General features: G+C 48.6%; 3 protein-coding genes across 3 annotated transcripts; 1 reads left to right on the plus strand and 2 right to left on the minus strand.

Annotated features, from left to right (window-relative positions):
- Window positions 1–1,540: 1,540 nt before the first annotated feature.
- On the minus strand, window positions 1,541–2,994 carry K444DRAFT_668635 (short-chain dehydrogenase/reductase-like protein). The gene is made up of 3 exons (XM_024887430.1): window positions 2,885–2,994; window positions 2,268–2,781; window positions 1,541–2,217 (listed from the first exon to the last, which is right to left on the minus strand). The coding sequence occupies exons 1-3, from the start codon at window positions 2,911–2,913 to the stop codon at window positions 1,756–1,758; spliced, it is 1,005 nt and encodes a 334-aa protein (XP_024729964.1). The 5' UTR covers window positions 2,914–2,994; the 3' UTR covers window positions 1,541–1,755.
- A 5,152-nt stretch (window positions 2,995–8,146) lies between these two features.
- On the plus strand, window positions 8,147–11,234 carry K444DRAFT_619733 (uncharacterized protein). Its single transcript, XM_024881564.1, has one exon. It carries the CDS (start codon window positions 8,392–8,394, stop codon window positions 11,077–11,079), a length of 2,688 nt encoding a protein of 895 aa, XP_024729965.1. The 5' UTR covers window positions 8,147–8,391; the 3' UTR covers window positions 11,080–11,234.
- A 501-nt stretch (window positions 11,235–11,735) lies between these two features.
- Window positions 11,736–13,961, minus strand: K444DRAFT_600454 (general substrate transporter). Its single transcript, XM_024878620.1, has 7 exons — window positions 13,650–13,961; window positions 13,199–13,603; window positions 12,776–13,146; window positions 12,626–12,730; window positions 12,378–12,569; window positions 12,225–12,325; window positions 11,736–12,164 (listed from the first exon to the last, which is right to left on the minus strand). The coding sequence occupies exons 1-7, from the start codon at window positions 13,694–13,696 to the stop codon at window positions 11,865–11,867; spliced, it is 1,521 nt and encodes a 506-aa protein (XP_024729966.1). The 5' UTR covers window positions 13,697–13,961; the 3' UTR covers window positions 11,736–11,864.
- Between the last annotated feature and the right edge of the window lie 1,201 nt (window positions 13,962–15,162).

Below are 15,162 nucleotides of genomic sequence, written 5' to 3' on the forward strand. Positions count from 1 at the left end.
CGCCCTTCGGTAACAGCTATGGCCTCGAGGAGAACTCGTTCGGATTCAACTTTCGCCGCCATGTCATTATTCCCGATGACTTTCAAAGCCATACAGACATGACATTGAGGGAGAAGCGCCGGATCTTCTTGAACAATGACTTGACTCTTTGATTGATCTGAAGTGATAAGGTCGTACACCAGAGAGTTAACTTCAGACATCGCACCCACGTAGTCGGATATTTCGGTCTCCTCCGTTTTTCGGACCGATTCGATCAGTCGTTCATACTTGATTTTGCAGACGTTCGAATCATCTGTGGCTGTGGTAGCTTCACTATCCTCAATAATTCCGTCCATAGGCCCCGTGTTCCATAACGATTCCGGAGATTGAAGCATGCCAGGTGGGGTTTGGAAGGAAGTAGATGCCAGTGGGGTACTAGGTCCATGCCAAACTACTGGAAGAGGGGTAGCGGGTAGGTACCCAGGGGACACCAAAAATGCTTGATTCTGCCATTCGGACGCATTCCATGTTGATTGAATGGGAGCGTGGTTGGCTGATGCATCGATGGATGGGACTGAAGATTGTGCTACCATCTGTTGAACATATGGGGATCGTGGATCGACAGCCGAAGGGGTATCATAGCTTATATCCGATGGTGTGGCTAACCCAAAAATTAGGCCTCAGACCTGAAGATATATCCACAAACAATTAGAAATACTTACGGACATCGGGAATGGCAACAAGATCCTCGTCTGACAGTTTCAGCCGTTTCTCAGCGCGAGCTATCTTCTCAGGAGCGACGTCGCGGCCTCTGACGCGAAAATCGGTGTCCTTGTCCTCGAGAGCACGCTTTGCTTGCTTTTGGGCCATGAATTCATACTCAAGGCCTTTGATATTCTTGTCCAGATGCCACTCGGATATCTTGATCTTGTATTGGCGTTGACTATGAAAATATCAGCTCAACATGACCCTACTCGAAATTCTAGGTTGAGATATCCATACGTAGCTACAAAGCTATGTTCCATTTCCATCAAACCCATCACTTCGCCCAGTGATTTATTTTGCACCGAGTAAAGTTGCGTGATCTGGTCTCGAAGACTTTCCCAGACGAAGGAGGAATGCTCACGGGTTTGTGGGGCGAAGCCCTGCCTTGGAGGAACAGCAAACTCCTCAAACTGCTCCATGGTGCAGGAGATAACCCAGACAACAGTATGTCTTGAGAAGTGAGAGGAATACAAAAGATAGAGATTGCGGGGTTGGAAATGAGAACAGAAATGTTCATCAGCCTCGTCTGGGCCAGGCGGCCTCGCGATTATATGGATCTCGAAGCCGTTGTGTAACCTCCGTTTCGGGTTAGTGTGGTGACCCGGTAGTCTTATCTGTGGTTCTTTTGTTTGTCCAACCAGAAAGAGGGGCTGGCTGCGTGGCTGACGCCACGCTACCAGATTGGGCGGTGCAAAAGTCCACGGTCTTAGAAGGCTGCGCTGCCTGGGACTGGGACCAATCCGATTTAGACCTTAGGCTCTGATGAGTGTGGCAGCGCTCGATACGCCGAAGTGCTTGGAGCCGAAACTCTAACATGGAATGATTGGGACTCGCCTGGAGAAAACCGAACCTGGAATGAGGTGAAGGGAGTAGTTAGGGAACGGACAGGGAAGTTCGGGCGAGAAGGAGCAGCCTTTGTAGGGAAGAAGACCTGGAGGAGAAGTGGATGAGAAAATCTATCGGAGCTTCATTCTTGCCGGATAATTATACACGTACCTTCCCTCCCGACCATCAAATATTTTTTGTTACACCGGGCTCGATCTCTTCCAATATCATGAGCAGTTCTTTATAAACTCTCTGCTGTGCCTCCTTCCCCTCCTCACTCCTAACCCACTTACTCGGCTCACGTACCAAGCAATCCGTCATGTACTTACCGTGGCTCTCTTCACCCGCACTCGCGGCAGTCACCAAGGTCCGGCTTCCCATCTCCGTCGACCTTCCAATCAACCTCTTTCCGACCCAAGCAAGCAGATTCAGCGGGAAAACAGTATGTCTCATTAACTCTGAATAGCAGAATCCAGGCGTTAACGTATTCAATATCACTTTCGGCTTTCTGGAGGCTGTCATGGCGGGAGCAAGCTCGCGGATCGTGAGGATCTCGAGGAGTTTGGAGGTATTGTATTTGTCGAATTGGTACCTGGGGGACTTGAGGGCATTGAAGATGTGAGGTGCCGATTGCTCTCTGAAGACGGCCTAGATGTCTTTAATTAGCATAGGTCATTCGAAGATGGGATGAATGATACCTGTTCATGAGCATCTGAAGCCACGATAGTGAGCCGTGGCAAGATGTTGTGCTTGATGGCATCAGCTCGTAGCTTCGGGAGTAATAACAATGCCATCAAGAATGTTGAGACCACATTGACAGTGATCGTGCTCTCCATTCCCTCCACCTCTTCGTATTTTGGTGTAGCAAGTCCAGCATTCTCGGTCACTATATCCAGCCTCTCCAACTTCTGTGCTCGACTACAGAACTGCTTGACGCTCTCGTACGAACTGAGGTCGACCTGCCAAACCTCCACCACCCCGCTCCGCTTCGTGCTCCCTTCGATGTCTTTCTTTGCAACTTCTCCCTTCTCAACACTTCGACAGCCGATGATCACTTTGGAAGCTCCGAGTCGTACGAAGTGTCGTGCAGCCTCGAGTCCAAGACCTGTGTTCGCTCCGGTTACGATGAGTGTCTTGCCGCTGAAGTCTGTTTCGGGGTAGGGCAGGGTCGTGAATTGGGAGACGAGGAACGCGCCGATGAAGTCTTGAGGACTGGCAGATGGTCAGCGGAAGGTATAGAGGGGTCGCACGGTGGGCTCGGTTCCATCGAGAGATTGAGGGGCCATCAGAGGAGCAGAGATGCAACTGGACTCACAGATTGAAATACGCGAATGAATTCCACATAGCTGAAGATTGGGCAAGGCAATTGCCTAAGGTGCCTAGATGGTTAATTACTTGCTGTTAATTAGTGGTCTGGGGCAATTGTAGAGCAAAAGAAGGCGCGACGACGTTGGTCGCTGTGGCTTGTTTGCTGAAACGCCATCCGAAGTGCGATGACATCTCGACACCTTGTGCGCGGCAGAGCTTTTGCCGTTCGTCAATTCCGCGATTCCCGTGGGATTGAGCGCAACCTGCACTTATTACGGTGAAAATCATACCGCGCGGGCGGAGACGCTGAAGCCACCAAGGTTGTAGTGGAAGTGAAGTTTAGCGAAGCTGACAGGTGGAAACGCGTGAGCCCAGCGAAGGAGCCACCCTTAGTTTAAGTGCCTTTTCTGCCACGATCTCTTATTCAAATCCATTCCGTATCACCGACCCTAATAGGTCGACCTAGTTGCCTTCTGTAATGGTGCATTATGTTTTCTCTTCTGCCTCTTCATTTCCTCCAACAGACGTGTTTGGCTGGGCCTTTTTCACATGGTTCGGGGCAACTTCCTACGCGTCATATCGTGACATTCGTGACATCTTCCTCGCTTCCGATTGTTGATCTTTGCAGATATTTTCTATGGGATGTCAAGATGGATCCAATTTTTTAATATTTTTTTTACCTAGAGAAAGGATGGTCACCATCTGGTTGCTGTATCGCCCCATCCACGTGTTGGCAGCTGTTACCTTGAGTTTAGCGGTTTCCGTTGATTCCCTTCGTTTGCCTCCAATACACTGCCCATTTGAGTCTCGTTGTTTACCTTCTCAGATAACAAGGAACCGTTATTGGAAGGCTTGCATCTGACTCAACCGTTCAATGTCAAGCGATACATGATCCTACTGGTCTCAGCAAGGTACGGCTCGAGAATATGACTCGCGGCTTTGACTTTTCCAGCTGCGGACTTCTCGAAACTCTGATATGCACGAGAAATATTGCATTGTTCCGATGGCGGATACTTTGCGACTTTGCCAACAGCATTTCAATGACCTTATCATTTTTACTCCCTTCCCTTTGTCTTAATTTTCCTCCCTGTTAGTTTTGTCGTCTGCCATGATTATGGAGAAGTGCTTCTGTAAAAGCTTTACACTGGACCGTGCGAGAACCTCGCCACTAAGTGGAATCCAGGAACGGCCTGCTGAATTCTCCTATTGGAGTTAGGGTAAGTCTGTGCTACAGATTTGCAGTTAGGGAATCCGGAGGTGTGCTGTGTTCCATCCACTACAGATGATAAACCGCCGTCTCAACTAAACAAGCTTCAGATCAACTCTTGGCACAATTCAAAAAACAATCTAAAATATAGCGAGATGGATCATTTTAAGGTCTAGCCGCAGCCCTGCCCGCCAGTTTAGTACCTATCCTGTCAGTTGCCATTCACGTGATCTCATCCATTAGGCTAGCTCAGCTGCAGAAGCATAAACGGTCATGTGGGTAAATTTCTGCGGCAGGTCAACATGAGTGGCTTGCAGTATGGGCGATGACGCATTGAATCCCAGGATGCAGGCACCAGAACGACCAAGGGGAGTGCAGAATGGGCCGCCGATTCCGAGAGGGATTCTAGCTACTGTGAAGCAAAGGTGGTAAGACTTCCTGACAGAACTCAAAGTGTGGTATTGGATAACGGCTGAAGGCCATGAAGCGTTGCCAAGGGAGTCCGACTTGATGGCCTGCACTACGATACCATATACTGTTAACCACTTGCAAGGCACCAGTCGCTAAATTTGACCAATTGTACTGCTAAACTCTGGAAGATTCAGGCCTAGCAGCATTGGTGGGAGGTGCCTTCCGTAAATGCGATTATAGTGCAGATATGCACTTAACTGCGCTATCGGAGGTGGCAATCTAAGATAGTTACGACCAACGACAAACGAGCTATCAATGTCTGCGATACCACCGCCAGGATGAAGTTCACCAAGTACTATCAGTCTCTCTAAAGTCCTTTCTCCATTAGTTGGCCATTTCGCTCTCCTCGTGTACGTGACCTCCAGTATTCAATCCCTTTACTTTTCTCCATAACGTAACACTGCACTCCACATTGTGTAATCCAGCACCAGTATACGACTTCCTCATTCGGAATTCGGAAGCCTCCAACTATAGTTCCAGACCTGCCCTAATCCTTTCTTTCCGCAGCATATCCTCCTCCCTAGTGTGAGTGCTTCAGTCCTTCCACAGCGCTCCTCCCCCCTAGTAGATTGCTCCTCCTCCCAATAACCCACCACTTTGTACTCTCTTGGTGTCCGGTGCTCCCAAGGTCCACTCCGACCCCAAGCTTGTAAAATTGTACGTCCGGCTCATGGCGAGAGTGCGTTCTAGGGCATCTTCCCATGGAGAATCTAATGGCTTCCAAATATAGCGAGCTGTTCTCGTCAGGTTAATAATACCAGTCATGAATGAAGGGGTGCCCGCCGCTAGGAACCCATATTTGGAGGGCTGAGAATCTGTCTGGTAGCCCATAATATCATGCGTCGCAGCTCGGTGGTGGATGGTCATTCTGAAGTTGACCCCTTTGCCTGCATCCAAAATAAAGTACAGCAAGTACAAAATTCCGGAGGCAAAACTAAATTCACTAAGTTGACCATATGCCGCGGATGGAGTGAAAGCAAGTAGCCTTTCTTATGTAGTTTTCAGGGCAAAATGTGCTGAGCGGGCCACTAGCCTCATTTGGACTGCGCACGAAAGGGGGGAGATCGCGTAACACTTCGGGCAAAGAGTATCAAGGGGGGACTGGCTGTTCACCGCTTTTAAGTCTTGCTACTGTGGTCGATGCTTTACGGAGAGGTGGCGATGATCGCTTCGATTACCGCATTAGGAAATATTATCGAACCCCTATTCACAACCTCTAACAAAATCGAACAATATTGACGAAAGTGCGCCCCTCGCTTTGGAATTAATTAGGATATATGGAAGCGCACGTTAGCTTGCCGTGCCGTCTGTTCTATCTGCAATTCGCCATTGTGTAGCTCGCTTTGATGTTCCTTGTGTGGTTCATGCTAGCGGACTTGTAATGTGAGAGAGGAGGAACACTTCAAAGAAAAGAAGCAACAAAGCTCATCTAGGTCTTCCAAATATATTGCCGATTAAACTATAGCGTTGCTTTGAGATAGTTTAATAACGTTTTCCCTTTGCCGTTCCTGATTTCGTGATTGGTGGAGCAGTGTCGGCAGTTGGAGGATGGACGCGCACCTGGACTAGCACTCGGTTGCATAGCGAAATAATTTCTGTATCTGGCAAATTCCAGTGCCATGAGCTCCTTCTCCTTCAATTAGCCTGATACGCGCCTCAAAAGGTATGCTGTGCCTCTATTGTTCCCTCCCTTCCCGGTCAATGAAACTAATGAAGTGCCAGCATTATCAAACAACCAAAACAAAGCTTTTCTCCAGCATAGCAACTCCCTCAAACAAAGCAATTGTACGACACTGCTCTAGAATATGGCGTCAAACGGCCCATCAGGCTCTGGTCAGTTCATTGTACACCAGCCAGCGTACTCGTACAATCTCGCTGACATTCTTATACTATAGGCTCCGGCGACGACTCCCAGGGCAACGGTCGCGCTCTTCCTCCCCCATTGCCTCCGAATATTACACTCAGAATCTAACTCGAGATGGCACTCCATGCCCCCTCTCACTCGACCCAGGCCCATGTCTATCGCGTCTATTGCACCTTCGCGGCTCAGCACCCCAATATCCACCCGTACCTGGTATGCCTGCAGTTTATGGATGAGACTGGACTTGGCCGCCTTCCTCTCCCTTGGTTCTTCGCTCCTCCTCTTTTTCCTCCTCCGCCTCCTCAACCGCCAACCTAGAACTAGAATTGGCCATGCGGAAGAGAACCTCGCTGAGTCTGATTTTACAGAGCACGGTTGGGACATTCTATTCTCAATGGTCATACAAACTCGGTGCGGAAAGGGGCGCAGGAGAGGTTCTCTGGGTTTGACTGTACTTTAGGGAAAGGGGCGTCTAGATGCAGGCGAACAAAGATGATATGAGCCCACTTCTCCATTCCGTTGATACCCCCCGAGTTACGAAAGCTACGAACCAGACAGGCTATCCTCCTTTTCAGTGTAAGCCTACCTGAAACTGCAGGGAAACCCTTCCCTCCTCCCTCAATTGCACTACAATTCCTCAGAGAGTAGGATCCAGATAATATTGTTTCACCCCTTCTCTCCAACCTCTCCCCACTCCACTGGATATTAGAAGAGCACTGGGACAAAGCCGAAGTATAGGTAGAAAGAGAGAGAAAAGGTCATAGGGTAGCTGGGCACAGGCTTTCCCGGTAGCGAACACTGGGACATAATCGAAGAGTATAGCAAGCCCGACGATTGCAAAAGACTTGAAGAACGCCATGGTAATAATGATGTCAATATCCACACCCTTGAGGTCATTTTGTTGGTTCCCACCGCGTCTTCACAAGAGATTGATGAAATAATGTAAGATCAAATCGATCAATCCATGAAAGATGCATTACAAAGATTTGGCGAGCGCTCAAGTGAGCTAAATGGAAGGGTCATTGGAAGGATAAAGAGAATTGGAATGAGAAAATAGCAAGCTCCCTCTACAAATATGTATTTTGTCGCCCACGAATATTTGACGAATTCCAAATGTTGCCAACACCTCGTGAGGTGGGAACCTACTCTGGCTTTGACATGTAGGATTTGATTTGTACTGATACTGGTGCCAGTCTAATTCTCGACTGAAAGCATTAGGGGTATCAAGCCACTCTCGAAATTGGGTGATTAGGGAGGAATTCTACCCCAAGATTCTCTACGCTCAGCTTGGGGACCGTTTATTCGACTCGTTAAGGAACGAGCCGTTATTAATACTCGCGTAGGATGCTGTTAGCCTTAAGGAAAGATTATATTGACGCCCTTATACTTGTGTCTTGGCACTCTCACGTCGTCTAATACTTGTGACCGTTCTTATCGCTGGCGCTTTTTCAGACATGATACATGTACAGTACCTACTGGTTTGCTCGAGTTCACGCTTAAATTCTTACTTACCCCAGTGTCACAGTGTCACGCGGTACCCAAATTAGCAAGGCGTAACTTCCATCCAGTCGAGTATCCCACAATTGAGCTGAGTAGGAATCTGCTTGCATGCCTAGAGGTGGGGAACGCTCACACGTGACAAGAACTGATTTTGGTCACGTGGTGGCTGCTGCTGCCTTGAATCTCACGAGTTCCAGCTCCTTCCTTCTGTTTCACTTCATTTCCCTCGACTCCCCTTCCTAACTATTATCCGAATGAGTCTTGCCTACCTATTCAATTGACAAGGAGATGTTGATTTAAGGGCGTGCAAGTGACTCATGTGCCAAATGTCAACTATTATATATGTCTGCCCATCTCCTCAGAGTTTCCAACTGAGCATGCCTATTTTAATTCTTCTCAGCGATCGCCACTCGTTGTTCTTCCGGATCTGAGCCCATAAATCCAATTCTTGCCCACCTTCTAAGAGTTCTCAAAAATGTCTTCTTCCACCGCAGCCCTTTCGAGGACCCTGAAGAACATCACCCTCACCAAAATCCGCGAGCTTGAGAAGCAGCGCAAAACATACGCTCAATCCAAGAATTCTGTTCTCGAAGCTGCTAAGAAAGTTGACGACGATCCTCGAGCAAAGATCGCTCTCTTGCTCAAAGGCGTTGAAGATTTGAACCCATCCTCCTCATCCGAAGTCGACCTCTCGAACATTCGCCGCTGGCTGGAACAATCACGCTTCGACTCTACGATCCCGGAGACAATGATACACCAGTTTGAGGAACAACTTCGCTCGCAGCTGCATGTTCAAACTCGACGATTGGATCTGGGTGCTCTATACTCTCGTCTGTTGACCGAATGGTTGAATCCTACCGAGTCTAGTGACGAGCAGGTTTCCTTTGAGGACCCTGAAGCACTCGACGGGTCCTTTGAGGTTGTTGAGAAAGACAGGCTCAAGCAGCTGAAGGACAAATTTTCCGCCGTGGTCTTTACACCACTGGAGACCGACGAAGTGGAAATCTCTCATCATCTCGAGAGACTTTTTGTTGGAGATGTTGGTGCTAAGGCACTTGAAAGATTGCGTCGCAATATCGAATCGATGGGAACTTATAGGAAGAAGAACAAGGCTCCATTTGACGATCGAACCATCAGATGGTGTTTGAAAGGGTTGCTTGTCAATGATTTGCTGCGGGACGACAAGAAAGCCATCTTGCAAGACTTCCTCCGCGATGAAGTCGCCCGAACGGAAATTTGCGATGTGTTGAATATGAAGATAGCGGACCTTAAGAATTGGGAATGGGATGCGGGAGAGGAGGGCTTGCCTGTCGAGCCTCGTCGACAACTGAATGGGAAGTATAGAATCATGATGGACGAGGATATACTGGACGCGATCTTTCTCCATTACATCGGCATGACTTGGAATGTCGGAATGAAGACTGTGCTTTGTGACGTGGCTCGGGATACCGGTATCTGGAAGCACAATGTCAATGTTCCAGAGGATGTGAAGGATCGCCGGAGATATTTTCTCGGCGATCACAGGTCAAGAAGGGAGACCGGCACGGGAGTCGAAATGGGAAGATTGGAAACGTTCCGTGATGACTTCTTCTTGTCACAGCTTCCTTCGAAGGTCTGGCAAGGAGCTGGAGGTTATGATGACGACGACGAGGTGGACTCGGATGATGAGGCCAATGGAATGAAGTCGCCGAAAGAGGTCAAACAGCAGCTCCTGAGACTGCTGGCGACAGAAGTGCAGCTTCAGAAAACTTTGCATGGTCAAGTTGCTGTTGTGCAGTCTGACTTCCAATGGTTCGCTACCGGCCTTTCGCACAGTACCCTCTTCGCTGTGTTGAGATTTTGCGGAGTTGATGAAGACTGGATTTCCTTCTTCAAGAAGTTTCTTGAAGCACCATTGAATATGGGCCCTGTTTCAGAAGGGGAGCCGGATTCGGATCGACTTCAAATAAGAAAGAGAGGTGTTCCGATGGCGCACGCTCTGGAGAAGTTCTTCGGCGAACTAGTCTTGTACTTCATGGATCTTACTGTCAATCAGGAGGCTAGCATGCTTCTCTACCGGTTCCACGATGATTTGTATCTCGTCGGAGAACCGGAAAAGTGTGCCGTTGCCTGGCAGAGCATGGAGAGATACTCAACACTGATGGGTCTGGAGCTTAACAAATCGAAGACTGGTTCTGTGCTCTTGACCGGGGACGACTTCACCTACGAAGATTCCGAGATCGCCGCAAAACTGCCAACTGGGTCCGTCTCAATTGGATTCTTGACTCTTGACCCTGATTCAGGAAATTGGGTCATCAATCAGAAAGATGTCTTCGCACATGTCTTGCAGTTGTCCAAGCAGCTCGCTGCTGCCCCGAGCATTCTCTCTTGGGTCCATACCTGGAACAGCTGTATCGGTCGATTCTTCAGCCACACCTTTGGTGTGCCCGCCAATTGCTTCGGAAAGGCACACGTTGATGCAATCCTGGAGACATACAAGCATATGCAAGAGTTCCTTTTCCCCGGAAACAATGTCTGCGCATACCTGAAAGGTCTGATCGAAGAGCGATTCGGCGTCTCTGATGTCCCAGACGCGTTTATCTTCCTTCCTGAAGCCCTCGGTGGTCTCGGTGTGCGAAACCCATTCATCGACCCGTTTCTCGTCCGTGACAAGGTGTGCGAGAGCCCAGCCGCGAGAATGAAGAAGTTTCTCAAGGATGAAGACGACATGTACAATAACGCGAAAGCTGAATTTGAGGAACTGACCGAGCAAGACAGGAAGCGCCGCAAACGAGCTATCTACACAGACTCCTACGGCGAGTCTTCCATCTCCTCTGATTTGGAGAAATCTCTCGAGGCATTCATGACCAAGGAAGAGTTCATCGCGTACCGGGAGTCGACGTCCCCAGAGCTGGCGGCGCTGTACCAGGAGCTGATGGAGGTCCCCCAAAAGAAGCGAATTGTTACGTCAATGAGGGTCAGCAACACTGTTCAAAAGCTTGAGGAGAGCATGAACGAGGAAGGGCAGGAGAGCAAGGGAGAACTGGAGTGGTTGCTGCAGTTGTATGAGAGGGAGTTGCTAGAGAAATGCGGGGGGATGAGTATTGTGGAGAAGAATTTGCTGCCGTTGGGGATACTGACGATCTTGAGGAAGAAAAGGGTTGCTTGGCAGATGGTTCTGTGAGGGGTAATTGGTATTATAGGTAGCCATCAAAAAGTTTTCAGTGGGAGAATCGAGAAATGTCCACGCCTGGTTGGTACCTTATTCTGAGAAGTCGTCCAACTTTGCAGCAATGCATCAAGTCTTCACCATGCATTTTCTCCTAATTTCAAGACAAGACACTGGATCTGGTTAACGGCTAGACTCCTTACTTTTCTGATGTTAAATCCCGTTGTCACTCGAGCTCCATGGTGGAGTTCGTCCCGGCTTCTGAATATCCGTTTCCCACATGTATGTGCGGCAATGATCTTTCCCCCGCCCCCCACTTATTAGGATCCCAGCCCCAAGGTTACTTTGCACGCGAACACGGGCATGTCTATCAACGGTGTCCCTCTGTCCCTTCTACCTCTTGCATGTTGACCCGAACGGTAGTACTGTTTCTTCGTATGCATATCAGTCTGGAACTCCCGATATGGCGAAGATCGACCGTATAAATAACTGTAGTAGTATTTTAGCTGTACCTCGAACAAACCATAGCCTGTCAAGACCTGAATTTTCGATAATCGTTCTCAGTGATGTGGCTCTGTCTTTATCTTAGCTAAACTAAATTCAATGTTGAACTTGTACTTTGTTCTCTTTTAGGTATATGAGAATTTGTTGTAGTATTCTTTAGTACTTTACTTAGAAAGGTGGGTCTGTAATTAGATTATATATAACTAGCGGGCTGTATCTTAAGGGTATCTGTCAACCAGAAAGAACTGAACACATGCCGCTGGATTCTCTAAGCCCACATGCCTGGGAAAGCAGCGTCACACAGCCTCCCCTTCAACCTTCGGCTTGGCCTCCGTATCCGTGGCCACAGGACTCGGTTCCATCTCATTGAGAGGCTCAGTAATCGGAGCCTTATGCAAATCATCCGGCAGCGTACCCAACGCCCTCTCCCCAAACAAAAGATCGATATCCTCTAAACTAATCTGTTTCGTCTCTTTAAAGAAGAAGAAGACGATGGGGAAGGTCACGGCGATGTTCCAAGCAACGAACAGGAAGTAAAATTTCCAAGTCAATGCTTTGAGAGCGGTTGGCGAAACTTGTGCCCAGAAGGTGGAAACCTGGGTATTGTTAGGAGATATAGGGAAATGAAGGGGAGGGGAGGGGAGGGGAGGACGTACAAGCCAGTTCCCGATTCCGGTTGCGAAGGCATTCCCGCGGGCGCGGATTTGCATGGGCATTACCTCTGCCATGTAGACCCAGGATATCGGTCCCCAAGAGACTATAAGAGTTATAGTCATTCCGCTTTCGAAGGGTACCCAGGGAGAACTTACGAGAAAATATGACCGTCACACAGAAGAGGAAGAAGACACCGGCAATCGAGAGTCCGTTTTGGGGAGCTTCGGTGTTAATCTGACTGTTGACGATGGCTTCGCAGATCAACGCAATTGTGATGCCGATCGTTCCCCAGAGCAGTGGCTTGCGTCGCCCGACCCGGTCGATGAGGAAGATAATGAAGATGAGATCTGGAAGGATCATGTTAGCGCGATTGACTTGGAAATCACGGATATACAAAACTTACTTGCGAGAGGACCCATGCAATTGTAGATTCCGGCGACCAGCAAATTCCTGTTTCCTACGATACCCAAGGCTTTATACATGCTGGTTTGATAGTATCCGATGACATCTGAAAGGCGTTAGCGGTGATTTTGATTTGGAGTTGAGAACGTACTGATCCCAGTAAACTGGGTGAAAACTTGCACTGCAACACCATGCATCAATCGGGTTCTCCACTGGGGGACCGTAAACATGACGCTCCACCCTGGTACAGTAATTGCCTTCTCTGCAGCAATAGTCGTTTTGATTTCGTGGTATTCGCGTTGGATATACTCCTCATTTGAGCCATTGTAGTGGAGTTTGCGGAGGACTTTCAATGCTTCGTCCTCTCTATCCGTTTCCATGAGATGACGTGGAGATTCTGGGAAGAACATGATTCCCAAAGCTAGAATGGAGCAAGGCAAGACTTGGAATGCGAGAGGTAGACGCCATTGGATGCTGCTGTCAGCCGAGGCAGTTCCAGAACCGTAACCGACCCAGGTTGAACTATGTCTTCGTCAGAAAGGTTACCGAAATGCTGGAAACATAATAATCTTACACGATGAACCCAATGCCGATCATTTGCTGCGAGAGTCCAACGATAAATCCTCGGATCTTGGGATCCGCGCACTCCGAGTTGTACACCGGTACCGCCATGGACAGAAGACCGACAGCCCATCCGGTGAAAATCCGACCAACGAGAATCATGGCAAGATTCTGAGCTGTGCATTGAAGAATAGCTCCAACGAGACAGATGAGGGCTCCCATGAGAATTGTTAATTTTCTTCCGAACCGATCCATCGTGAGGCCCCCTTGAAGCGCTCCAAAAACCGCGCCTCCATTGAAGGTAGAGTTGATAGCTCCGATAATATCAGAATCTGAAGTCGTGTGGAAGAAGGCCAAAAAGTTCTTCGAGGCAATAACATCTGTCATTACACCTGCATCGTATCCGAACAAGAATGATCTAAAGACTGTGAGTATTGGCAGCTCATGGTGGGAAGGTAACTTACCCCGTGCTGGCAAAAATTGCTAGCGAGATCATAAAAACTTTCCCCATATTTCCAAGTTCAAGTTTTCAATGCAGATGTAAAAGCTTGCTGCAAAATGATAACGGTTGAAAAAAGGACATTCAGCCTGTTATTTATAGTCGAATTTTTCGCCGGGGGCAAGAATCTGGGGTCGTCCCGCTCTGGGTTACCCTGGCCTGCAACAGCTGACAGTTTCAAAAACTGGCTGGGGAGGAAAAATTTTGACCCCGCTTTTGGAAATAACGATTTCTCCATGGCTAGAAAACCTCGGAAATCCATAATTGTTCCGCAGAGACCTTTATCGCCCCATCATTTTGCAGAGTACTGGTGAACGCAAGGGGGAATGGGCCGGAAGCCGTAACACATGACACAAGCATAGAAAGATCCAGGAAACAATTAGAGCGCTTGAACCACGATATATTTCTTTGAGGAAGGCCCGCAGGACCAATCCTGCAGTCAAAAAGATCACCTGCTTTTGAGGTTGGTAGCTGACGAGATCAAAATAGACCGCCGAAGGCATGCGCCACTGACGAATGAGCTTCGAACCTGGATCAGCCACTGCTGGCCCGGACGGCTGCCCCATGCCAGCCAGGTTACATACTCACTAGGCGCAGCTGTCGAGGTCTTCTCGCTCCCTTCTAACCCAGTAGGCCGACTCTCCAGCTTGAAACTATGCGCATCAGCGATTCAGCAGCCACGGGTTGCAAAATCAGCTCTATGAGCTACGCGTGTAAACGACTTTCCGATTCGATGTCTAAGCTGTTTGAATCCTTCATATTCTTTAGGCGAGATGCATTTCTGAAGTAATAGTCGGACTTCACGTCGCGACTAGTACCAGCTTCACGGAAAACCCGGGGGAAGCGTCTGTTAGCGCTAGACTATTTCTAGCCTAGACAAGTTCTGGCAATGGCCCGATATTCTACCGAGAAAATAGGGGCAGATAGGGGCAAACAGAGGGTGAAGCGAGCTGGTCTCTCCCAAGCGAGCGGCGCAGTCGATCATCAACATCTCGAGGGCCGTCAACGCGACATCACTTCTCTCAATCCATCAACAGTCAACCTTGATCCTCCAACTCCAACGCATCGCATTGCCTTAACAATGAATTCCCTCGAGCGCGAACTGCGTGTAGCGACCGTACTGAGGCCCACAGCTAGCTAGCGGACAAATCCGAGAAGCGAAAAGTGATTTTCTGATTTTCTGATTTTCGCACTGGCGCCCCCGCACACCCCCCCCCCCCCCTCCTCCCCAAGGCAGAATTCCTAATTAGGGGTATAGCACCCATACGTGACTTTCGGCTTGGATAACGCAATAATAGTAAGGCTGCTTGCTTGTCTAATTAACGAAGTAAGAGCCCATACTACCGCGTAAAATCGTACCAAAATTAGACCGGATAGTATAATATAAAATTAAGTATTTATTACAAATTACTATAGTCAGGTAACCACAGGCTATAAGCCCTTCTAGGATAATGCTATTAACAGGGTCTAATAACTTC

The sequence above is a fragment of the Hyaloscypha bicolor genome (assembly GCF_002865645.1).
Source record: "Hyaloscypha bicolor E unplaced genomic scaffold K444scaffold_165, whole genome shotgun sequence".
Classification (NCBI taxonomy): domain Eukaryota; kingdom Fungi; phylum Ascomycota; class Leotiomycetes; order Helotiales; family Hyaloscyphaceae; genus Hyaloscypha; species Hyaloscypha bicolor.

Bases quoted from the DNA above. Each gene is read 5' to 3' on its own strand.
- K444DRAFT_668635 (XM_024887430.1), bottom strand. From the start codon at position 2,913: ATGTGGAATTCATTCGCGTATTTCAATCT. The intron at 2,782-2,884 runs GTGAGTCCAGTT...ACCATCTGCCAG, and splicing joins TCATTCGCGTATTTCAATCT to TCCTCAAGACTTCATCGGCG. The intron at 2,218-2,267 runs GTATCATTCATC...AAAGACATCTAG, and splicing joins CTTCAGATGCTCATGAACAG to GCCGTCTTCAGAGAGCAATC.
- K444DRAFT_619733 (XM_024881564.1), top strand. From the start codon at position 8,392: ATGTCTTCTTCCACCGCAGCCCTTTCGAGGACCCTGAAGAACATCACC.
- K444DRAFT_600454 (XM_024878620.1), bottom strand. From the start codon at position 13,696: ATGGGGAAAGTTTTTATGATCTCGCTAGCAATTTTTGCCAGCACGGG. The intron at 12,570-12,625 runs GTAAGTTTTGTA...TGATCCTTCCAG, and splicing joins TTGCATGGGTCCTCTCGCAA to ATCTCATCTTCATTATCTTC. The intron at 12,326-12,377 runs GTAAGTTCTCCC...TAACTCTTATAG, and splicing joins TGTGACGGTCATATTTTCTC to TCTCTTGGGGACCGATATCC.